Genomic DNA, 25,159 nt, shown 5'->3' with positions numbered 1-25,159 from the left:
GTGCTGGGTCCAAGCTACATAGGACACAGGTCGGGATATGTAACGGTAGATCGGGTACCTATGCTTGTGACTGCGTCAGGGATGGCCACACATAAAGCAGAGACCCTGGAAGTGGGGGGCAAGGCTACAGACTTCTCTGGTCTTCTCAGGTCCCCAGCACAATACTGGGTTGGGATGTCCCACTGGGATAGGCTGATGGGATTATACAGACACTCTCCCCAGGGAGGAACACTGAGCCTCAAATATTATTTCTCAGAGCAGTACCTTTCCAAGTTTGCTTTGAGGACTCGATTTGTTGCCCCTGCCCTGACTAGAACACAAGTCACCCATCACATCAGAGACTCCAGAGGGTTTTCTCACGGGGCACAGCTCAGGTCCTCCACCTTTGAGAAAGTCACGTAGCCACCTGGCTCACGGTACTCCCCAAAGGGACCAACATTCAAACAGTAAGACAGCTCGGGCAATCCTGGGACACAGACATCCTCCTGTCTCAAATGCTGTGGGCTTCTGGCTCAGCCCAAATCTTCCCGGTGCTCAATCCCCAAACCACAACACACAGGGAGGTTTCCAGCTTGGAGGAGGGAGGCCACAGGTGGGTGGATGTGCGACCCCAGTTACCTGTCCAATCATCACAGAGAAAGCGAAGACACCTGTGAAATAATTCAGCAGCTGGAAGACAATTTCGAAGAGCGTCTGGGGGTCGGGCAGTCCTCCAATCGTGATGAGAGTTTTCACAGCCCAGTAGTAGCATCGGATGTAACTAGTAAGAGATGAGAAAAAGGGACCTTGGGCAGTGCAGGAACTGCCCAGCTGCCCTTGCCATCCTATACAGCCACAGGTACAAGAAAATGGCCCCACCTCCAGCAGCGCCTTCAAATGCTATCACGTGTGGCTGAGGCTCTGGCCTGGCCATGCAAGAACATGTCACCCTGAAACGTGGATTTGGAACTGAGGTTCCAGCAGACACCTGGACACAGCTCTAGGCTGACTGCTTCCTGAAGCCAGCAAAGGGGAAGCCAGCAGGAACAAGTAGGTTCCAGGAGACAGCAAGGAAGAGCTGGCAGGGTGACAGACTGGCCCTGGTGACTGGAGTTTCATCAGTTTCCCGTCTTTTTCTTTGCTCTCCCCTGTGGTGTTGGCTCACAGAAAGTAAGAAGGAAAACAAAACCAGGAGATACTGGGGCCCTCACATCTGAAGGGCTAGCTCCTGCAGACCCAACCAGCTGCAAATGGGAAACATTTGAGGGAAAAATGTGTCTAGCTGGGTTCAGAGCCCACTAACACACACGCATACACACACACACACACACACACACACACACACACACACAAAGTCCAGGCCTAGAGCAGTGGTTCTCAACCTTCCTAACGTTGTGACCATTTAATACAGCTCCTCATGTTATAGCGACCCCCAACCATAAAATTATTTACCTCGATATATTGTCATTGTAATTTTGCTACTTATGAATCATAATATAATATGCAGGATATCTGATACATGACCCCTGTGAAAGGGTCATTCAACCCCCAAAGGAATCGCAACCCACAGGTTGAGAACCACTGCCCTAGAGCCACCTTCTAGGGTGAACCAGTTTTCACTCCCTCCAGCTGGCCTCATCGTCCACAAAATGGGCACAGGAGGGGATCATTCTTCCCAGGCAACTGTGAGGATGAAGTGAACTGCTAGAGCAGTGACCAGGCCCTAAGTCAGCCATCAAGCCCCACACAGGGCCTGTGCCTGCCAGCACCTGTCATGGGGAACAGAGCAGATGGACCCACGTCTTCCAGACATTTCCTCCTTAGTGGGGACAAGCATCCAACGTGCACTCCTGCTGAGAGGGAGCCCAGGCGGCTGGAGCTGTGGCAGGCTGTGTGTGTGTGTTCGTGCGTACGCGTGTGTGCACGCACACCCATTCTGCCTCAGGCTTCCTGGGAGGTCTTTGGCAGGGCTGCTTGTCACCAGTTGCCTGGACATCTGAGAACAACAAGCCAGTCTGCCCCGACAATATATGTCATACCAGTACTCGTCACCAGAGGGCGCATGAGCAGTCCCGTATCCTGTCCCCACCCCCACCACCATTGCTTCCCTATCAGCCATCTAGACGCCCAACTGTGGAGGAAATTGAGGGTTCATGCACCTAGGTAGTGAACCACAGAAGATGTAAGAGTGGTGACCTCAAAGTCCCCTAAATGTTTCTAGTTGGAGCAATCTCCCACAGACATGGTACATGCTGAGACAGAACACAGTGGACTGCCATTTGGCAGGCACTGGTTTGTCAAGGTTCCTTGCTCCAGCCTCCAGAAGTCCCCCAGGAAGTGACTAATTTTATAGTTATTGTAATCCCAGCCTCCAGCCTCCATCTTTGAAGGCCCTTCCCCACTGTACTCATTGAACCTTGACCCTTCTCCGGGGAGCAGCGTCAAGGTAGCCCTTCAAACCTTGATCTCTCCCCAAGAAAGGTCAGGACCACTCCCACAGGCTATTTAAACTGCTCCCCAGAAAACAAACACGTGGTTTTCCCTCTTCCTCCCCAGTGGTCACGCATGGGCAGCTTTCTGTTTCCCGCCACCTGAGAGCTCAGGTATCTAATTAAACCTGGATATCTTTTAATTTGTACTGATTGGAATTATTTTGCATCGGTGGAGAGGCACGGTTAGGAAATATTCCCAACAGTTATTGCTTGTGCAATTGAAAGTCTTGAAGAATTTTCTGTCGCTGCACTTTGTTCCTGTATCCAGGGTCCCTGGAGGACTTCCCCAGGAAAGCAAGCAGACCTAGATCCCCGGTCCTTGGGAAGAAGGTTCCAGCGATTCCCTGACCTCTCCTTCCTGCTTGTCCCTTCTAGGGCTGCCACTGAGAAGGGGCTTCTTAGATTCGGCCCACAGACTCCTTTGAGAGCTGAAGGAAGGCCAGAAGGCTAGAACAGCAGACATAGTCAGGGAATTTCACTTCCGTTTCCAGGCTGGGGCTGTTAGAATTTCTGACCCCTTTGCTGGCGTGCTGGCTTTTATAGCAGAGGCAGGCACAGCCCTGGCATTCGGGCCTCAGCCAGCCGCTCACACTCGCTGGTTTTGTTTTGTGTTCTGTTGGTCTTCACAAGACTCTGGGGTAGCAGGAAGCCAGGCAACATGGAACATCCTGAGACCCATTTCGGTGGTTTTGTCAACAGTCTGTTTTTCTTTTTCATTTTTTGTTTCTGTTTTTTAAGACAGGGTCTCGTTGGTAGCCCTGCTACTTGGCTACAGATTGAACTCAAGGCCAACCTGGGCAACTTAGAGAGACTGTCTTAGAAACATCTACGTTATTTTCCACACAGAAGGCCTTGGGCTCTATCCCAGAACTTAAAACATCTATACATCATAAGGAAGCCATGAAGCCAGGGGCCAGAGATGCACAGACAATGCCCTGCTGTGGATGTGGGATGCGCGCAGGGTTCGGAAGGTGCAGAGGAAGCAGCCTAGCATGCCACGGTCCAGTCAACAAGCTGTCACTCACGCTTAACCCAGCAATTACACGCAGAAGTGATAATCTTGTCATTGGGGTTAACCAAACACATTACTAAAATTAATTTCACCTCCTTTTATGTTTATAATGTGGCTACGAAAACATTTCAAGTTGTATGTATCAGTCACATCACATCGTAATATTGTATGAGTTTTCAGAGCCTTGCTTGAGGCAGTAGGGAACCAGCTAAGGTTTGCTGTTTGCAGACCATTGTACTGGACACATATGTATGCATAGTGCCACAGGCAACACTTTGCTGATGCTGACTCTGAGAGGAAACCCAGGACTACACGATCTTGTCACAGTTCTTCAGTTCGAAGATGCAGCAATTGCATAGCACACCAGTGAGTTCATTCACTTTTTTTTTTTTCTTTGAGATACTGGAGTTTGAGTCTAGGGCCCCGTGCCTGAGAACTCTCCCACTGAGCTGCATCCTCAACCCAAATTCAACATTTTGTACAAAAATAAATATCATGTTAAACATATGCATGGATTATCCATATACCTCACATTTAGAAACGCTAAAGTCTGGAAAAAGCAGGTCACCCACGGGGAGGTAAAATAACACACTATCACATAGATCCTCGGGAGCCAGGCTGCTTCTGCCAGCAGTCCTCTTTCGTGGGTCCTAACGGGTGTTTCTGTCTTTTTAATATAACGAATGACATTATGAGGAATAGCTTTATCCGTGAGTCCTTGTGTCCTCCCCCCCCCCCGAGTATTTTCTCACACTAAAGCCTGTGTGTTGTATTTGTCAACCCTACTGGACTTGGGGACGCTGAGATCTCTCTAGCATACCTCATGCCCAGACCTTCTCCTGGCACAGTTCCCAGGAGACCTTTGCTTAGGGAGATGATGGGAAAGGAGAACTTGGCCCTACAACCTTGGCCATGAGTGGCTCCTTGGGCACAAGGTTGTCTTGCCAACGCAATGCTTGTGACTGTAGAGGCCCACGGGATGCCCTGGGGGAAGCCTGGCTCACCTGTTCCCCACGCCGTCATAAACCCAGTGAGTTGAACCGATGCCCTGGAAGGCCGATGCCCAGTAGTAAAGACACGAGTTGAGGTGTAAGCTGTACAGCAGGTAGGCAGTGGTCCTGATGACCCTGCAGAGGGAGAGAGTGTGACACAGCCAGGGAGGTGACAGCTTGCCCCGGGGACATGAACTAGAGCTCAGTTTCCCCACAGCCCACCTCCTAGGTTTCCCTGCTGGAGCCTCAGAACCCTGCCAGTCACTCGGGCAGACACCCTCTCTCTCCTCTGCTGCGTCCCTTTAATTCTAAAGTGGAGCTAACTGAGTCAACACACCACTGAGTCAATTCGGGTTTTTCTTTGAGGATGGGGTTGGAATTAAACCCAGGGGGGCATTTGATTGGAGCCTTGTTGGAATGCAGGGCTGGGAAAGCTGAGGGGTCAAAGGGGAAATATGACCTGAGGAGCAGCAGAGAGGAGACCAGTGTGTACAGAGAAATGGCAATGAGCCACGTACTCCTTGAAATAGGAACAACAGACCTTGCTCCCGGGTATGGACTACCTGATTCTGGGCTCTACCTTGATCATCTATGTTGTGCCCACTGTGTTCTTACAATGGTCCCTTCTGTTAGAGCTAGGGTGAGGATTCAGGTCCTTGGACTGACACAGAAATGCTGACTTGTGACTTGAGCCAACCTGTGAGTGGCCTTGACATAGTGGATGGGGGTGGTGGTGGTAAATAAGACATTCCTGGATCTTATCAAACAAACAGAACGAATATTCTTCCAGAGAAGAAGTTGGGCCAAGAAGAGGTCATGAGGCCTGGGTGGGGGCTTGGGTGTGTGTGTGTGTGTGTGTGTGTGTGTGTGTGTAGGAAGGCACACGCACTGGCATGCATATGTGCGCATGCACGCATGGAGAACTCTCACCTGTAAACGTAGGCTTTGCTGAGGATGGCTTCCAAGCGGTTATTAAACTCGAAGAAGGCCATGTACTAGAAGGGAGAGGGAGGTGTCAGAGTAGCCCTGTGCCTGCTGGGTAACCGGTGTTGTCATGGTCCCCCTGTTAGTAATTCTCCCTGCTTACTGTCTTTGGGAAAGAACACCAGTATCATGTAAGGGGAATAGTAAATTTAATTGGGTGGCTAGAAAAGTCCGTTTAGGGGATCCTGAGTGCCCTGAATGGCCATCTGTCCTGACCACATTCACATGGCCGATCCTCCTAGGATCCTGGGTCCAGCCAGTGAGTGTCAGAAAAAAACTACAGAATGACACCGAGTGCTGATAAAAAAAAATGGGTGCCTTGCATTCAAGTCCCTCCTTGGCACGCCCTTCCTCCTGTTACCCTGAGCAAGTCACCCAGCCCTTCCAAGGGCCAATTCCCCCCCCCCCAATGGAGTCCATTATAAAGCAGAAGACCCTTCTTTGAGAAGCTCTGTAGGGATGGAGCTGGAGCTAGATTGCCTACATTCAAATTCAGACTCCACTCCTGCCTAGCTGTGTGACATTGGGCAAGTTCCTTAGCTTCTGTGTGCCCCTTAAGATGGTAAGAACAGCCAGGCGGTGGTGGCGCACACCTTTAATCCCAGCACTGGGAGGTAGAGGTAGGTGGATCTCTGTGAGTTTGAGGACAGACAGCTTGGTCTACAGAGCGAGTTCCAGGATAGGCTTCAAAGCTATACAGAGAAATCCTGTCTCGAAAAACCAAAATAAAATAAAATAAAAATAAATATGCTAAGAACAATATTCAAGTCATGGAATTGAAGAACTAGAATTAGTAAAGTCTTTGGGTCAGAGATGAACAAGAGTTTCCCAGAGTCACCAGCAATTATAACAAGCTTCTTATTCTTACTAAGGCATGCTCGGAGGGCATTCACCGCCCCAACGTCTCCTCTTGGGGACACCTTCCTTTCCCCAAGTGGCAGTGCCCATGCCAAGCACAGAGGAACCAAAGGCCTCGGGGACCGGCCAGTCTTACCTTCAAGCAGCGGGGCAGGCGAAGGAGGGGGTTCACTCCGAGTTTCAAGTAGAGGAAGTCCAAGGGCAGGAGGCAGAGCACGTCCATCTGAAATCCCAATGGGGCACCGCAGGGAATAAGGCACAGAACCTCGGGGGGGAGGGGGGCTGAGGGACATGCCTCTATCTACCAGAGAAGGGTCAGAATGCTCAGGACAGCCTCAGATGAAAGGGCACAAGGCCTCCCACGAGCCCATGCCTGTGTGTATGGCGTCCATCTCCAGTGCAGCTCTGTTACTGACCAAGGTAAGGGACCCTGTGCTGCTGAATTGGAAGTGGAAACACAGACGTAGAAAGGTGTTTTGTGAGGGCCACCCAGCCTGGGCTGTCTCAGGAGGCTTATGGCCCAGTGGGCAATCCCATGGGAGATGGGACTAGCCTCCCTTTATGTGCCAGGAACTACATGGCACAGACCCCCAAATACCCAGGTCCTCAGAGACCCAGCGACTATCATTCCCCAACCCTCCAGGTACACACCTTAAACCGGCGAGACTTCAGATAGTTATTACGCATCTCCTTTTTGTCTGTCTGGAAGAAGACAGTGATGGGGAAATGGTGTTAGATTAAGTTCTGACCAGAGAGAGCCTGGATGCCACCTAGGCACATGCAGCCATGCTGCCCAGAAGGATTTGTGATCGCAGGTGGGTGGCTACCATAGGAACAAGCTGTACTGAAGTCACCAGCCAGCCTCCGATCTCATGGATGGAGGAAGGTGGGGACTCTCAGCTCCTCCCAGGACAACTAGGCTAGCAGGGACTCTCAGCTCCTTCCAGGAAGACTAGCCACTTGATCTGTGAAGAGCTGGCAACTCTCTGATGGGGGCTAGGGAGGAGTTTGGACAACGACTCCCCGATTATTACCAATACTTTCATTTCTGGCATATGCTGTCTCGGAGTATCACGGGCTCCTAGATTTTGGATTCATGTTACACTTTAATTCATGCTGCCCGTTGTTAACAATAGCGTTTGTGGCCTGTGAAGCAGCTATTGACCTAGCATCCCTTACTATGACACCCAACACATATGATACAATGTCCAAGACCTTAACTCTTACATTTTATTTTACCAACTGTTAAGCTACCCCCTTACATGGAACTCAAAAACCCCATACTGCTTAATAAATAGCTTCATAACACTATTGATTTTCTTCTTTTCTTTATCAAATTATTCTTTTTGCTAAATGATCTATTTTTCTTCATGTGTGTGTGTGTGTGTGCAGGTGTGTGCATTGGATTCCCTCTAGCTACCCGATGTGTGTGCTGGAACTAAACTTGGGTCCTCTGGAAGACCAGTAAGTGTCCATGACTGCTGAGCCATCTCTCCAGAGACCTTGATTCATTTTGTTTTGAGACAAAGTCTCCCTCTGTAGACCAAGCTGGCCTCAGACTTACAAAGATCCTCCCTGCCTCTGTCTCCTGGGTGCCGAGATTATAGGTGTGTGCCTGGCTCCCTCATAATTCTTATCAATATAATGAAAGTGGCCAAAACCTTTTCCTAATATGTTTTTGCCTCCTTGTCAGCCCCCTTCTATATGTTAGTGGCCTGACTTCTTCCATTGATGTTTACAATCAGTCACTATCCTTTATCAAAGGAAACTCTAATTCAGAAGAGGCCACTTGGAATCTTTTTGAAAAGAAAGCCCCAGCTTTGCTATACTGTGGACTTTTTTTTTTTTTTAACTTTGCAATGGTGAAGATGGACCCCGGGGCCTCGGGAGCTTGGCAAGTACCGCTGAGCTACACACCCAGCCCTCGGTGTGGAGTTTTAGGAAATGACTTGCTCACAGGGATGCCTGCCTCTCTTTCCTTTCCTTTCTCCTATCCCTTCCCACCATCCCAAGCCGCTATGTTTTTAAGACAGGGTTTTGCCAGGCAGTGGTGGCACAAGCCTTTAATTCCAGCACTTGGGAGGCAGAGGCAGATGGATCTCTGAGCTCAAGGCCAGCCTGGTCTACAGAGTGAGTTCCAGGATAACCAGAGCTACACAGAGATACCCTGTCTCAAACAAACAGACAAACAAACAAAAACAACAAAAAGACAAGTTTTGACTGCACAACCTAGTGTAGCTTCGAACTCAGCTCTACCGGCCTCAACCTCCTGAGTCCTAGGCATGGGTCACACCAGCAGGGTCACAGTCAGGTCTTTGGTTTCCTCTCAGTAAGGGGCCAGCTCAGGCTGTTCCCTATAGCAGCTCATCACTGTGCCCTCAGCAGGAGGCACTCAGCTCCTGAGCCCCGCACTCTGCATGTGACGTCTAGTTTCGTAGCAATACTTGCATCATAGGGAAGCTGTTACCATCCCGTTCATGGATGATGATGCTGAAGCTCAGATAGGACTTCAGCTAGAATATGAAGCAGCTGCACCAGCCCCAGATGCTATTCTCTGGACCATTTCTTTAACTCTATCAGGTGGTCCAGAACGCAGTTCATCCCTGGATGGCATCTAATGTGTAATGTGAACACATGCAAGTGGTCCAGAACCAACACACATAGCCGTGAGCAGCTGCTGCAGGGTTTCCTTGTCATTCTTTCTATCACCTGCCACAGCATCAAAGGTCAGTCCCCCGAAGACCCCGGCCACCCCCTCCCCCGGCCTGTGACTCACAATGATGTCCCCGCCTTTGACGAACTGCAGGCGCATCTGGAACACGGTGATGTCCAGGAGGTAGATGAGATCACACAGGTAATCCATCACCAGCCAGAAGTGGATGTTGTCCGGCCGCTGGTACGGGAAGGCCCACCTCACGGGGATCAGCCAGCAGTTCCAGTTCCAGGCCAGCACCACGAAGAACAGCCACAAGATGTACATGAGATCTGAGGGGCGACAGGGATGGGCTTGAAGGCCAGCAAGACAGGACGCTTCCCCCGGGCTCCTGTATGTGGCTTTCACTCCGTGGAAGATAGACAGACAGATGGGCAGACGGGTAGATGAGTGGATGAGGGGATAGGTGGGCATGGAGGTCACTGATGGGCCCTGAAAGGTCACAGTCTTCTGATGAGGGGGCATGGTGGCGTTATTGGATAACAGACAGCAGAATTTTTTATTATGTCCATTTATTTATGGAGGAGGGGCATAAGGGTACCACAGAGCACTTTGGAGGTCAGAGGTCAACTCTCGGGAGTTGGTTCTTTCCTTTCACCATGTGTGTTCTGGGGATGGAATTTACGTTGTAAGTCCTGCTGGCATATTTACCCACGGAGCTACCTCACCAGCCCATGGACAATTTTTTTTTTTTAAGATTTATTATGTATACAATGTTCTGTCTGCATGAATGCCTATCAGTCAGGAGAGGGTGCCAGATCTTAATACAGATGATTGTGAGCCGCCATGTGGTTGCTGGGAATTGAACTCAGGACCTCTGGGATGAGCAAACAGTGCTCTCAACCACTGAGCCATCTCTCCAGCCCCCCCATGGACAGTTTTTGACAATAAATTTTCTGTCTTAGGAATTCCAGAGCAGTAAATGACACACGGAGAATGGACAGACAGATGGACACAGATGTGGGTAGATACCTGGGCAGACTAGAGATGACTTGGTATCTTAGAAACCCAGTAGACACCAAGGGTTGGGAGTCCTACCCCTGGGTGGCTCCCTGTTTAACTAAGATATTCCTCCCTGGCACCTGCCTTGGTCTTTTCAAAGTCACAAAAAATCACCAGCTGAGAAGGCAAGGGGCTCCAGCGTAAACTGTAAAGTGCGGTGTACAAAGGGTGGATGCTGGGCTGGGGGACTATGGTCTGGACTACAGAGGATCATGGGAATCTACTCCAGAGTAGGATGAACTCCACCTTGCCCCTGCTCTGAGCCCACGTGGCCAGCTTAGAAAGAAGTCTTGGCAAGGTCAAGGTGAGGAATCTAATTGGCTACTTCTCAGGTAGTTCATTCCTTTGTGCCTCAGCTTCTTCATCTGTAAAATGGGTGCGATCTATGTTCCTAGCCCGGGGACTTGTGTCAAAGAATCGGGCAAGGATATGTGGAATCATTTTGGAAAGTGTGAGGAATTGTGACCCCCTCCGAGGGGACTCACTGGTCAGCGGGTCGATGCTCTGGGGGAACTGGTACATCTTCCAGGGATATGTGGAATCATTTTGGAAAGTGTGAGGAAATGTGACCCCCTCCGAGGGGACTCACTGGTCAGCGGGTCGATGCTCTGGGGGAACCGGTACATCTTCCAGGGCCTGTGTTTGAACTTGCAACAGAGCATGTCACAGTAGTGTTCCTCCTCTGCTGCCTCCGCCTCCGCGGGCTTCTGCGCCGGGGTCGGCTCTGGGGCCTTCTTGGCTGGGGCTGTGGGATGACACTAGTGACCATCTGACCCCGCCCTGAGGCTTTGTGAAGGATATGAGGGAAAGGGTCCCACCCACAGAGCTGGAACACGTCCGAACACACAACTCGCTCATAAACTCTGAGTGCAGAAGCCAATACGTTCCTTGGGAGCGAACTCCATGGCTCCCTCTTCCACAGTCCCTGGCAGCTCTTCCTACACCCCGGCCAGGAGGTACTCCTCAAGAGCACACTACGTCTCAGTGCGTGCATGCGTGCGTGCGTGCGTGCGTGCACACACATGTGTGTCGGTCTGTCTATGTCTGTATGTCAGTGGACTCCTTGCTTCCTTTGATGGGCAGGGCGTTTTGTGCCAATGCTTCCATCTTCCTTACTCAGAATGCTGAAGGATTCAACCAACTTGGGGACCTGTGTATTCAGACTTCTCAGAGTAGGACTCAGCTCCATTATCTGCCTGAGATTGAGCCTCTCGTGGGTCTGTGATGCTGCACCTTGGCCCTTAGGGGTCCAACATGGCTGTGTTTCTAGTGTTAAGAGTGTGAAGTCGGTCTCTGATAATCTGGCTTGGGCATTTGAGTCCCAGTGTACAACCCTTGTCAGAAAAACCTAGAAAATATCCCTGACAAAAAGCTTGTAGTATAGGGGCACACACCTTTAATCCCAGTGCTTGGGAGGCAGATGCAGGTGAATCTCAGTGAGTTCAAGACCAGCTTGGTCTATAAAGTGAGTTAGAGGCCAGCCAGGGCTACACAGTGAGATTCTATTTAAAAAAGAAAAAGAAAAACATGTTTGAGTTCATTCTTGTAAATTTTCTTTCTGTCTTTGTTTCTGTGTCTGACAGTATCTCACTATATAGTTCAGGCTAGCCCCAAACTTGTGATCCTCCAGCCTCAGACTCCCAAGTGCTAGGGATTCCAGACATTTATCACCTTGTTGGACAACTCCTTAAAGGAAGGAGACGTTAGACTAGCACGCTGGCTCACACCTGTAACTCCAGCATGTAGGAGGGTTGCCATGTGTTCTCAGTCAACCTGGGACTACTGGGTGAGTTCCAGGCCAGCTGGTCTACAGGATGAGTTCCAGGACAGCCAGGCCGAGAGAAGAGAGAGAGAGAGAGAGAGAGAGAGAGAGAGAGAGAGAGAGAGAGAGAGACTGTTCCCAGAGCAGTTGTGCTATGGCTGAGAGCCAGCCTGAGCCTGAGATAGATATCCTAGCCCCCTCCCCTATGGGAGAAGGAGACAGAAGAGTCTATAAGCCACTGGCTGTGGGAAGACCAAGTTCACTTTTGACTTTCTTCCTCTCCTGAGTACACATCTAAGCCCCAAATCCAGAGTTTGGGGTTCTGGGCTTTTCTCATACCCCAACCATTTGCTTTTGCCACTCTCCCCATGAGTAGGTGTCGGGGTTCTTCGGGCACCCCACCCTCCTTGGCCCACGGCCACCTCCACCCCCACTCACAGGGCTTGGGGCTCTCCTCATCGGAGGTGACGTCGGGGTCAATGAGCTTCTCCTTCACCTTCTCCGTGCGCTCCTTGAACAGCTTCACCAGCTCCTGGAGCCGGTCGTTGATGATGGCACTGTTCTGGCTGGCTGTGGAGGCCGCACGGTCCTGACCACTGTGGGAGCATGGCCGAGGATGAACACCAAGCAGGAAGGGTGCCCAGGACCCCAGGCCTATGCTGAGTAATGTCTATGCCTCCACTTCTAGCAGAGCCCAAGGGAGGCCGCTCCAGCCATTTTTTTTCTGACAATACCAGACACATTTCACTCCCTTAGCTTCTGCAGTAGCTGAGATTATAGGCCTGTGCCACCATGTGTGGCTGAAGTTTTCTCTCTCTCTAGTCTTGACCAGAACTTCTTATAAATTGCACAAAGATAGCAGAATCACTGACACTTGGGTCCCTAAATGATTGCATGCAACAAACCCTTCCACTGACCTGAAAGGCACAGATAGATCTGTGGCTATAACATATGAAGAATTCTGTCTTTCTAGCCGCTGGATCATCGGGACCTGTTTATTCCAACAGAGTAGTCTACACAGCTAATGCGTGGCTCTCCATATTGACCCCCACTTACTCAGCCTCCTGTGGGGTGGTGGGGTCTGACCAGGCAACCACTGGGGACTCAGCGGGTGACAGTGCCTTGAGCTCTTCAGCTTCATCGTCCTGAGAAGGTAGCTTCTTCCTGTAGGGACCCAGACAGGTATACACCCTTCAGAGAAGGCCGGCTAATGGAAGTAAATGACAGGCTTCGAGCTGGTTCTTGGGAGGAGAGAGGGCCTGATCTTGGGACCTCGGTCTGCACACCTCTCAGTGGCCTGGCCCAAAGTGAACAGCATGGACTTAAGAGTCCGACCTTGACACAGTACTTAAATGCTAAAGTGCCTCCTTCTCTTCTTCCCTAAGCAGCACTGAATCTACCCAGTGACATAAACAGGTGCTATCTATCCCTTAGCTAAGTCTCTGCCTAAGTGTCCGTCTGTCCTTCTGCCTCCTGTTTCTGATCTGAAGCTTCCCCAACCCCACCCTCATATTATACCACCCTTCAGCTGTGAGGCAAAGCCGAGGAGTTCATTCTCCAGAACACAATGTGACCTTGAACAAGTCCCCCTCCTTCTTATTGCTAGGCTCCTAACTAAAGAATGAAGCTAAGTTCTGTGGGGGAGGCCCTGTCATTCAGGAAGACCACAGAGGACTACATTTGGAGCCACTAGTATCTTGTCTGATTAAATCTGCTGTGGGCAGCGAGGCCCTTGAAACTATTTGACACTGGCACCTTAGGGTTAATTCTCTTGACTTTTCCACCCTCAAGAGTGGGGATGAATTGCTTTATGGAGGAACTAAAAAACCTGAGAAAGATGGAAATTTATTAACATTACCAAAAAAAAAAAAATTCCCAACCTCAGAGAAAGAGCTGCTTAGGGTGGAGTAAAGTGAGTTAATACAGAAACACATAGGTGGTACCTGGAGGATGCAGGTCAGGTCAACAGTTAGGAATTATTTCTGTGTGTCTATGTATCTCTGTGTGTGCCTGTCTGCTGTGTGTGTGTGTGTGTGTGTGTGTGTGTGTTTCTCTCGGTTTCTTTCCCATTTTTTAACAGGGTCCTTTCATGTGTCCTGGGCTGTTCTCAAACTTGTGATCCTCCTGCCTCAGCCTCCTGAGTGCTGAGATTAGAGGCACATGCCATCAGTACATGGCTTAAAAGCAAACATGAGGTAATAAACATAGAAGAGAAAAATGGCCATTTCCCAAAGACTCATATTAGCATATAAACACAAAACACCCAGTGTGAACACATGGAACCCAGAGTCTGGGGACATAGAGAGGCATGCTAGTGCACTAACATAGATAGGCGTGTTAGCACATGAAGGCAATGTATTAGCTTGTCGAGGGAGGGGTCAGAACAGCAGGGAACAAGACGAGGGCTTAGGACCTAAACGTGAGTGTTCCCCATGAGAATAACACGACAATACATGTAGATGGGCCCACATAAAAAGGTCCTTTGGCAAACAAAAATAAAAGAGGTTAGGAGAGGTGTGAGGCAGGAAGCTTGTGAATTCAAGCACGCCTGGGCTCATGGGATAGAATGCAGCTACAAAGTTTGCCCAGCTGTGAGGATGGGGGTCCATGTGCTAAACTCAGTGACACCAGGATCAGCTAGGGGACCATAGGATGGTCTGGCTGTGTGCTTTAGCCATGACACTGTGATAACACAGTCAAGTGGTTCAGTTCAAAAAGAAGGCCCTGGGTGCTGGTGGATGAGGCGGTTCGGTGGGACAAGGTGCTTGCCGCGCAAAACTGGAGACTGAAGGTCAACCCCCAGTATCTCGCAAAGGTAGAAAGAGAAAATCCATGCCACAAAGTTGTCTTCTGACCCCCGCATGCACGCCATGGCACATGCACACACTAAATAAATAGATGTGTTTTTAAATTGTTCAGAGATGCTGGGAGTGTGAGCTCTTGACTAGTGTGCGAGGTCCTGAGCTTGGAAAAGAAAAAATTAAGAGGAAAAATAAACAAGGCCTAGCACTCTGCCGATTATAATCATATGTGTTCTTTAGGAAGCAATACTCTGAATGTAGAATAAAACAAAATAAAAGGGGGTAGGAGTTAGCTGTCACATTTAGTGTATATGAAAATGTTTGCCTTCTTCGGCAGCATCTCCCTGTTCCGCAGCTGAGGGTATATGGACTAGGACTCTTGAGAACTTCTCCGGACCACCGGCAGAGGAGATCTCAGCCCTGCTGTTTCCCATCATCTATCGGATAGGCTAGCGGCACCACGAGGACCAAAGCCCAAGCAAATCATCACGGCTAACCTGTGGACTGCTGCAGCGGAGCCCGGGACCCTGAGGGTATCAGATTTGGTAGGAGAAGGTGGTCTCTCCGGTGAAGGGACCTTCTCCTCTGGGATGAGGGGGAGACTGTCAGCATCAGCATCCGTGTCCTCTACCTGGAGCTCTGGGTGCTCCTTTGTGCCTGGTACTGGGAAGAGGAAGGAAGGGATAGTCAGAGAGAGAAGTCAGATCCTTGGGGCTATATTTGGAGGGTCTCTGGTGGCTTTGCCTCCCCGCTGAAGTTCCCAGCCAAGCTCCATGCAGCCTGAGACCCTTGCTAATTACTACCACCCCAGCCCCAAACGCAGGAGCTGGAAATCCAGCCTCAATCTCTCTCTTAACTTCCCAGTGTGGCAAGCAACAGCGACCTGGGGAGGCTGGGACTAAGTGTCACACAGACAAGCCCATCTGTTCCTATCTCAAGGTAGGAGAAACTACGTCTTCCATGTGTGTAGAGAGGGCAGGAACCAAGGCCTTAGATTCTTGAAGGGTCTCCAATTCAGAGGTATTGCTGTCTTAGTCACGTGTTTATCTGGGAATCAGCTTTAGAGGGTATTAGTGTCTATACCAGAGGCCCCCGGAGTCACCTGTTGTCTACTTAAACCTCTGAAAAGCCAGGGCCTTCTTTCTCAGGATCAGGTACTTCCTGGGGAGTCTTCATGTGGCACCTTGGGGACCTAGAGGACACTGGAGGCCTGACTATACCCAGTAGGGAGCCTTACAGGCAGCAGGACACAAGCCTGCTCCCCAGCAAGGCAGGAAAGGTACTCCGAAATCACTGTCCCTGGGATGCTTCTGCTCACGGCCACCATGGAAAGTCCAGTGTGTAGTGGGTGTTTGTTTTGCTAAGTCATATGTTTCCCCCGGAGGAGGACAAGCAAGATTGGCAAAGTTCTCAACACTGAGGCAGACTATGTCACGTGCTAGAATTCAGCAGTTCTCAACCTGTGGGCCTCGACCCCTAACAGGGGTTATGTATTAGATATTTGCATTAAGATTCTTAAACCAGGCCATGGTGGCACACACCTTTAATCCCAGCACTCGGGAGGCAGAGGCTGGTGAACCCCTGTGAGTTCGAGACCAGCCTGGTCTACAAGAGCTAGTTCCAGGATAGGCCCCCAATGCTACAGAGAAACCCTGTCTTGAAAAACAAAAAACAAAACAAAACAAAAACCCAACCAAACAAACAAAAAAGGATCCCTAGCAATAACAAAATTACAGTTATGAAGTAGCAATAGAGTAAATTTATGGTTGGGGCACTGTGCTAAAGGGTTCCATTAGAAAGGTTGACAACCACTGTGCTAGATTGGCAAGAGGTCCTCCAGGCTCAGGAGGAGAGGAGAGGTCTCATCCACTGCCCACTAGTCACCATGGGAACACAAGAGGAATGACAGCAAAACTTAGACCTCAGGGTCCCAACGCTGCCCCCATGGCCTCAGCTCCAGGCCCAGCATGTACATACGGTCTGCTCCATTCTCAGCAAGTATGACTCAGGGAGCCAGGTAGGGAATGCCCTCTACCCCTGCCTGCCCTAGGCAAGACTCCCCACTGCCACACCCCCAACAGGGGGAGGAAGCAATCAGCTGGTAGAGGGCAGTTCAGGTGAGACAGGTTTATATTAGATTGACCTACACTAAGAATATTAGAAAGAGAAAGACTTCCAGAATAGTGAGAGAATGTTTACTGTTAAGCACTTACAATGCATTCCCTCCATTTCCCTTTCTCTTGGGAAGTTTTTAAAAATTACATTTATTAAGCCAGGCTTGGCAGCACACACCTTTAATCCCAGCATTTGGGAGGCAGAGGCAGGTGGATCTCTGAGTTCAAGACCAGCCTGGATTATAGAGTTCCAGGACAGCCAGGGCTATACAGAAAAATCCTGTCTTGAAAAAAATTACATTTATTTATTACATGTGGTGTGTAAGCACTTGCCATTGTGTGTGTGTGTGTGTGTGTGTGTGTGTGTGTGTGTGTGCAAGTCACAGGACAACTTGTAGGAATTAATTCTCCCCTTCCATTCTGGGGATTGATCACCAGGCTTGGCAACATGCACCTGACCTACTGAAGCATCTTGCTGGCCAGCGTGCCTTCCTTCCCTTCCCCTCCCTCCATCCCTCTTTTCCTTTCCCTCCCTCCCTCCCTTCCTTCCTTCCTTCCTTCCTTCCTGGGTTTCATTGTGTAGCCCATGTTGACCTTGAATTTCCAACCTTCTTGCCTCAGTTTCTCCAGTGCTGGTTTACAGGTGTGTCCTAGAACTCGCTTTGTAGACCAAGCTGGCCTTGAACTCACAGAGATCTATCTGCCTCTGCCTTCGAGTGCTGGGATGAAAAGCATGTACCACTATTGCTGGGCTTCCATTATTGTTTTTTAAATTTAAGTATTTACATATTTACATCTATTCCCTTCCTCCACCGCCCACTGAAATGGGGTCTTGCTGGGGTTTGAGCTGACTATGGGGTCTGGGCTCAACCAATGGCCTCACCCCAGAGAGTCAGGGGTCATAGGTTCTCAGCAGTCAGGCAGGGCCTGTAAGCTTCCCCATCTGTTCTGTGTTGTTACTCAGTTTCCATCTTGTCCCTCAGGGAACTGTGGGACAGGAAAGCTCAGAACCCTGCTTCAGTGCAGACCAGACCCAGCTCAGAAGCCCTTAGCATGACTAACCAACTGCCAGCTTTGTTTTGAGGGAAGGTCTTGCTGTGTAGCCCAGGCTAGCCTGAACTCCCAAGTGCTGGGATTGATTGCGGCAGGCACCACCACACCCAGACCAGGGTCAACACCCTTGCTACGCTCTGCTGTTCAATCCTGGTCCCTGGGCACCCCTAGATGCCCTCGCTGCACCCCTGGGAGTATTTCCCAGTCGGAGTCCCCAGATCTAGGGATGACTTAGATGGTTCCAGACGCCCAGACCAGAAAAGGGGAGGCAGAGAAGGAGACCGTGACACCTTTGTCCTCACTCTCCCACCAAGGTCAATGCTCTCGTGGCCTTGACACAGAGGAAGCCCCTCTGGGCTCCAAGCCTTCAGCAGGCTCTACATCTCATGAGAAGATCACAGCTCCATTTTCTTTCATGTATTTGTGGTTATTCCTACTGATGCTTTGTTTCTGTTTCTGAGTTGTTGTGGGGGTTTTGGTGTATGGGGGGGGGGGTATTGTTTTTGTTTTGAGGTTAGAGTCTTGGTTTCTTGCTTCAGTGTTCCTGAGGCCTGGGCTAGGCCTAGCTTCCTATTTGGCTTTACCAATCAACTGGACAGAGCCCAGACTTAGCTGAGAGTTTCCAGTCCAGTCGGGAGTTTCCTCCGCCAGATTAGCCTGTGGGCATGTCTAAAAAGTATATTCTTGATTGCTAATTTAAAAGGGAGAAAGTGGTGTGCCTTTCCTGCTCCAGGTTCCTGCCTCGAGAGCCTGTGCCGGTTTCTTTCAGGCATGGACCTAGAAGTATAAACTGAAATAAACCCTAGTTGCTTTTGTTCAACATTGTATCACTGCAACACAGAAGCAAACTGTTGACACCTGTCTAGGGCAAGCCACGCCAGTTGTCCATTTGACTAGCCATCCAAAGCTTTCCTGTTTACGTACAATTAGATAAAAACAATAAGAAAGTCCAGAAAAGAGGCAGAAGTTAGGGGTTCTGTGGAGCAGCAGACAGAACCTGGTTGTCACTGTGCCCACATGATTCAGGAAGAACAGACAAGGACAGCCAGGCCCTTTCGTATGGAGTATCCTGTTCCTGCTACCTGCTCTGATCTTGGAGACAGCCTGGCCCAGTGTCAGCACAAATGTCTGTCACATCAAAGGGAGAGTGGGCAGACTGGCTTGCACCAAGGCAGAAGGGGACAGAGGTTACCTCAGGGCACCTGTAGTTCCCAAGTACCTTATCTTTCATTAGTCAGTTAGCAGTAGCAGCCCAGGGACTAGTTTGGACAGGCCCTCAATCTGCACTGAATCCTGAGAACCCCTTCTCCCGGCCTGCCCGCACCCACCTGCTTCTCCTGCCTGCACCTGCCTGCTTCCACTGTCCCTGAAATAGATACCAATGACCCTCAGAAAGCCGAGCAGACTCTCAGTCAGGCAAGTCTAGCTATGATGGACCTCACATCACCCCACCATCTGATTTCCCTCCTTCCATAGCCTCTGTTCCCTCCTTTAAAAACGTTTTTATTTAGCCCGGCGGTGGTGGCGCACGCCTTTAATCCCAGCACTCAGGAGGCGGAGGCAGGTGGATCTCTGTGAGTTCAAAGCCAGCCTGGTCTACAAGAGCTAGTTTCAGGACAAGCACCAAAACTACACAGAAACCTTATCTTGAAAAAAAATATTTATAATTCCTGAGGATTTCATACAATGTATTTTAATTATATTCACTCCCAAATCCTCCCAGGCCTACTCCACCTTCATGTCCTTTTTATTTTTTAAAATAACCTATCAACTCCAATTTGTGCTCCTCATGTAAACTTCTGGGTAGGAGGCCATCCATGGGGGCATGGTTAACCTACTAGAAGCCATAGCCTTAAAGAAAACTGACTCCCACTCCCACGGACGCTATTAACTGTCCAAAGAACTTTAATTAAGGATGGGAGTGACCCCCTACCCCTTCTACCAGCGTTCTTCCCAAGTTTCATGGTCTAAAGAGCTGACTTGGGGGGGTGGGGAGTGTGAGACAGGGTTTCTTGTAGACTAGGCTGGCCTCGAACTCACTGAGATCTGCCTGCCTCTGCCTCACAAGTGCTGGGATTAAAGGTGTGTGCCACCACCATCCAGCTAGGATTTATTTATTTATTTTTTTAAACCAGAGTGGGGATAACTGCCTGTATAAAATGATGATGTGCAGAAAGGGTATGTAGTCAAAGAACGAAATCACCAACTGTGACCCTGTAGGCATATGGAAAGAAAAGGACTAACCCTTAAGTCACTGCAAAGTGGGAGGGAGGTATTTAGAAGAAAGAGAACTCCATGAGCTCAAAGCAAGTTCCTGCAGCATGCCACATAGGCGGAAAGGCAGCCCAAGCCATGCAGAAACCCCACTGTGCCATGCCCCAAGCATGCTGGGGCAAGGTCACACTACCCAGGCGACGGATGGAGCTCCTGGTCTCCTTGGCGAAGTTGGAGTTGGACAAGGTTGTCCTCCGGGAAACGAGAACAGGAATACGGGTGATTGTGGGACGATAGCTGGGCACATTGGGGAGGTGCTCGGCTGGGTTTGGGGGGCCAGGCCTGGGTCCCTCCTGGCCAGGTGGCTGGTCCTGGACCAAGTGATTCAGTTCCATATTCAGGCCTGGTTTAGCCATGGTACTGGGTCCAGAAGGTGGCAGGCAGAGGCGTGACCCTGGAGACTAAAATCAGGAGCTGAGTTGAGGAAGATAGTGAGGGTAAGGCTCCTCCCAAGTACTGACATAGACTGACCTAACACCTGCCCGCTTGCATCAGCCCTGTTCAGGTCTGAAGCATCACTTTCTTTCCCAACGCTCAACCTTAAAAGCATCACCAAGGGACACAGATGGTCCACCCAGGAGCTCCAAGGCTCTTCCTAGAGCCATGGGTCTGCTTATCAACCATAATAGTATTTCCCCGTGTCAGATTCAAAAGATAACAGACTCAGAATCTGGAGCAGAAAGACTTGGAACTTCAGAAACCAGGCTCCAATGTGCTGAGCTCGGGACAATTTCCTCTTTAAAGAAACCCTGCAACCGGACTGGAGAGATGGCTCAGAGGTTGAAGAGCATTGCTTGCTCTTCCAAAGGTCCTGAGTTCAATTCCCAGCAACCACATGGTGGCTCACAAGCATCTATAATGGGGTCTGGTGCCCTATTTTGGCCTGCAGGCATACAGACAGAATATGGTATACATAATAAATAAATAAATAAATATTTAAAAAAAATAAACCCTGCAACCAATTCATCTTTCTTCGAGCCAGAAACAGACACAGCACTAGGACCCTGGGGCTAGAATCCCTAGAAGAGGCTTACGTGGTCCTGATGCCCAGCCTTGCTTCAGCTATCCGAGAAGAGGGATTCAAAGCTACTGCCTCAAATGGTAACATGAGGACAGTCACCAGACAGTGAGGCAGACAGCAGGCAGATCCTGGCTCCGCGGGGCTTGGTAGGACCTGGATTCTATGTTTCTAAGCAGTTTCTAGAGGACACTGAGGTGTCAGCTTGAGTAGGGGTGAGCACTCCTGTCCCAGACTGCCTGAGGAAGGGAATGGAGCCAGCATGCTGTCTGTTCTAGCCGTCACATCTCTGTGGAAGTCTAGGGTCTAGCCTGAACATCATAGGTTCCTAGAGATGAGTGTTGATGTCCATAGAGAAGACTTTTGAGTGGCAGGCTGCATTGCCATTCAGCCTGGGTAGGAGGTCCTAGCCCTGCTCCACTCTGACAGAGCTACCCGGGTTGCACAGCAAGGAGGAGCCGGAAGCCGATATAGTCTGTGCCTTCACTTTTCTACAGTGGGACACACCACACCTTAGTTTTGCTATCAGTAAAATAATCTACCAGCCTCACCGGGCAACTCTAGGACCAGAAGCTTGAAGGTCAGAACGTGGGGGAATGCCGCCCTGCAGGCCACAGTGTCATCTGCCCAGGGTCAATGGTCCAGCCTCCTCCTTAGCACCCAATCCCTGGGGTTACCAGGTATGGTGGTTTGAATGAAAATAGTCCCCCCAAGGCACTATTAGGTGTGGCCTTGTTGAAGGAAGTGTGCCACAGGGGTGGGAATGGGGGGGGTGGGCTTTGAGTTTTCAAATGCTCAAGCCAGGTCCAGGGTCTCTCTTCTTTCCTGCTGTCTGCAATGCAGATATAGAACTCTCGGCTACCTTTCCAACATGGTGTCTGCCTGTGTGCAGCTATGCTTCCCCCCACCCCCATCCCTGCCCCATGACAATAATAGACTAAACTTCTGAATCTATAAACCAGCCCCAATTAAATGCTTTCCTTTATAAGAGTTGCTGTAGTCATGGTGTCTCTTCACTGACGAGGACACCAGGCCTGGGATTGTGATGGCAAAGACCACAGTAAAGAGCGGGGTATAGATGGAGCTCCCCACCCAGGACATACTCAGAAGCATGGGGTGTAGCCACAGAGATGGGACATGGTCGTGCCATTTACAGACTCTGCTCCTTCACCCCCAGTCTCCCTGCACAGGTTATGGTACAATTTTTCCTGGGAGGAGGTTGCAGGAGGGGCTGGCCGGGCAAGACTCCCCAACACTCTGGGCAGCATTTCCCCGGTACCTTTGAAAGACATCTTCTAGTTGAAACCATGTGGCCCCAAAATACAGAGGAGGGTCTTTGCCTAGGACAGAATGGAAGTGCCCCAGGCAGGAAGGAGATGGACGGTATGGAAGAGAGCCCCACCCCAGGCTGCTGCCAGTCAGAAAATCTCCTGGGGCATCTCTATACAAAGTCACTCCTACCAGTTGAGCTTGTGGCCTCCTCCTCCTTCACCTCCTCTTCCACTTCCTCCGCCTCCTCCTCCTCTGGCAACTCCTTCAGAGACATATAGAGAGGAGAGTGGGTACCTCATTGGACGCCTCCCAACTCCTACCCCACCCCCTACCAATGGGGGCAGCTCATCTCCTGGGCCATCCGAGGAGGTGTCTTACCACCTAAAGAGGGAAGTATGCATTGAAGCTCAAGACCCTAAACCCAGGAATTATCTCATATGCTGAGGGGATCCCCATGAGACCCTGCTCAAGGGGACATAGCTACCCAAGCAACCCCCCATCCCACCCAGAATCTTTACTCCAGGACCACACCTCCCCCACCCCGTACATCCAATCTTAGCCTTCTCTGTCCTGTGGACAGCTCACCAGCAAACCCCATCATTAATGGCCCCAGGTTCCCTGGGTCTCTCTACCTGCAGCGATGTTATCTGTGGCTGTGTCCTGCCTAGGTGGCACTGGTCCACATCAGCCTGTACTGCCAAACAGCTATCCAGCAGGACACTGTGACCCAAGAGACAGAGGAAAGAGACAGTGTTAGTGAAGGTCGTCATTTCCAAACCCTGCTGGGGGCCAACCAGAAACAGGGGACATAGAGACGGAAGAGACTAGATCACATCCACACGGATAGACTACTGTCTGAGACAAGGGACTGCAGTAAAGGCTACAGTTACACAAGGAAAGAGGACTTCCCCCATGGACGTTCAAGGAAGCATCTCTGGGGTGAACCCCGGGTTTTCCCAAGTCTGAAGGAAACCTTGGTGGCTGCAGGCAAGGAAACCTATGTAAGAAAAACAAGGGCTGGTGTGTAGCTCAGTGGTAGAGCACTTGCCCAACCTGTGAAAAACCCTGGGTTCCATCCCCAGTATGGGGTTGGGTGGACAGAAGTGAAGTGACCTAACCAGTATCACAAACCTTAACCCAAGGCCCTTGTTGTTTTTTCCCTGTGAGTTCCGTGTCAACAGCACAGTGCTGGAGGCTCCGTGACATCACTGGCCCAGCTGGCAAGTATATACAAGTAACAGGGTCGGAGCTGGTGGAGGCCCTGGGTGGGGCAGGGAGGAGACTGTGGCCAACAGAAGGGCTCTCATCTGTGTGAATGGGGCTCCCACTCTGTTTGGAATGAGGGGTCAGGGGTATCAGATCTCATTCTCCAGAGGAATCTGAACCAGGTTTTTCAGGTAGAATGTCTTGACATTGGATGCTACGTTAGCATGTGTCTACCCAGTGCTCAAGAGGTCAAGGCAGGAGGATAAGAAGTTCAAAACCAGCTTTGGTTATATAGCAGGTTTGAGGCTGAGCTACATAGAAATCAATCTCAAACACCCCAACACACACACACACACACACACACACACCACACACACTTGTATGTTTGAAAATGCAGTCTGTGTTGCTCAGGCTAGCCTAGAATTTGCCATGTATTGCAGGCTGGTCTACAACTTGTGATTTTCCTGGTACTGGGATTCCACGCATGTACTTCCAAGCCCAGATTCTTATGTGACTTTTGTAGTTAGAACTAAGTCCTGCCTCCCATCAGATCCCTGCCCCCAGGGGTTTATTAGCAGATGTTCCAAGGTGTCATCTCTGTCCAAAGGGCCATTTCTCAGTTCTCCCAGGGTGGGTAAGCCGGGGCTGAGAGACAGAATATAGTAAAGTCTATATGAAGTCTCCTGCCAAGGATTTTGAATGAGCGTGTATTCACATGGCCATGGCAGCTTCCGTGAGCTGTGTGCCAGGCATGTGCCAAGCTCTCTACAACATTGTCATCTCCCTGCCAGGGTTGTGGTGAGATTATTCCATCTTAGAAAGCCCAGATTCAGAGAGGCCTACAGACAGCCTGTGGTCACACAGTCTTCGCAGGGTGAATCCAGGTACAGGTACGGCTCCGCTGCCTGCTGCCATCCTGAATGTCTACCCTGTCTCGTTGACCATGTCCTAGTACATTATCCTTCATGCATCTCTTCACCCCTAAAAATATGTTAAGATTACTTCCTGGTGGCTTTGTGTGAAGAACAATGTTAATTCATATCTCGCAAGTTCTTCTTTGGGTCTGTTTTTTTTTTTAAAAAAAAGAAATTGGAAGTTTCTTAGGACAGAGAGCTTGCCTAATATCCATGAGGCCTTAGGTTCTGTCAAAGTAATATTCCAATATTCTCTTGGTCTCCTAACAGATCTTGGTGTTATGTCTCCCACCACAAGCAGAAGTTGGTCTCAAGCAGATGGGCCTTCTAGAACAGTCGCCGGGCTTATCTATAGCACTCAGCACCAGTCAGAGGCCTCCTTGTCCAGATCCTCCCAGCATCAGGTGTCTGTGGCCTGGGGCAAGTCACCCTGCCTGGAACCCCAGGTGCCATCTTCTATTCCTGTGTCAAAAAGACAGGGCCCTGTGTGGACTGTCTGAGGTCATAGGATCAGGGAACCTGATAAGAATAAGCCATAAGAATGCTAGATGCTATCTCAGGATTCTTCTGGATTCTTCTCTCCAAACACAGTGAGATGCTGGCTTTGTCTGCGGTTCACTTTGGAGGAACCAAGCCCAACCTTACACTTCCTTGGAAGGGCAGCCAAGAACACAATTCCCAAGCTCAATGTTCCTGTCTGTGAAGTGGGCTCA

The 25,159-nt window shown here is 50.1% G+C and overlaps 1 protein-coding gene across 1 annotated transcript in view; it reads right to left on the bottom strand.

The window, feature by feature from the left end:
* The window catches only part of Cngb1 (cyclic nucleotide gated channel subunit beta 1), a 63,219-nt gene that overhangs the window by 12,301 nt on the left and 25,759 nt on the right, over window positions 1-25,159 (bottom strand). The window contains exons 14-27 of the mRNA XM_041650407.1: window positions 22,959-23,046; window positions 22,516-22,588; window positions 22,309-22,349; window positions 18,621-18,624; window positions 15,093-15,258; window positions 12,851-12,958; window positions 12,233-12,390; window positions 10,622-10,777; window positions 9,094-9,302; window positions 6,969-7,019; window positions 6,454-6,540; window positions 5,406-5,470; window positions 4,488-4,610; window positions 619-760 (exon numbers count right to left, since the gene is read on the bottom strand). Coding sequence (XP_041506341.1) covers window positions 619-760; window positions 4,488-4,610; window positions 5,406-5,470; window positions 6,454-6,540; window positions 6,969-7,019; window positions 9,094-9,302; window positions 10,622-10,777; window positions 12,233-12,390; window positions 12,851-12,958; window positions 15,093-15,258; window positions 18,621-18,624; window positions 22,309-22,349; window positions 22,516-22,588; window positions 22,959-23,046 — 1,471 coding nt within the window. The remainder of the gene's footprint in view (window positions 1-618; window positions 761-4,487; window positions 4,611-5,405; window positions 5,471-6,453; window positions 6,541-6,968; window positions 7,020-9,093; window positions 9,303-10,621; window positions 10,778-12,232; window positions 12,391-12,850; window positions 12,959-15,092; window positions 15,259-18,620; window positions 18,625-22,308; window positions 22,350-22,515; window positions 22,589-22,958; window positions 23,047-25,159) is intronic.

This window comes from Microtus oregoni, unplaced genomic scaffold (assembly GCF_018167655.1).
Source record: "Microtus oregoni isolate MIOR12 unplaced genomic scaffold, Mior012 000004F_ref0000308, whole genome shotgun sequence".
NCBI lineage: Eukaryota > Metazoa > Chordata > Mammalia > Rodentia > Cricetidae > Microtus > Microtus oregoni.
Note: the sequence above shows the minus strand (reverse complement) of the source record. Positions and strands in the feature narration are given on the sequence as shown.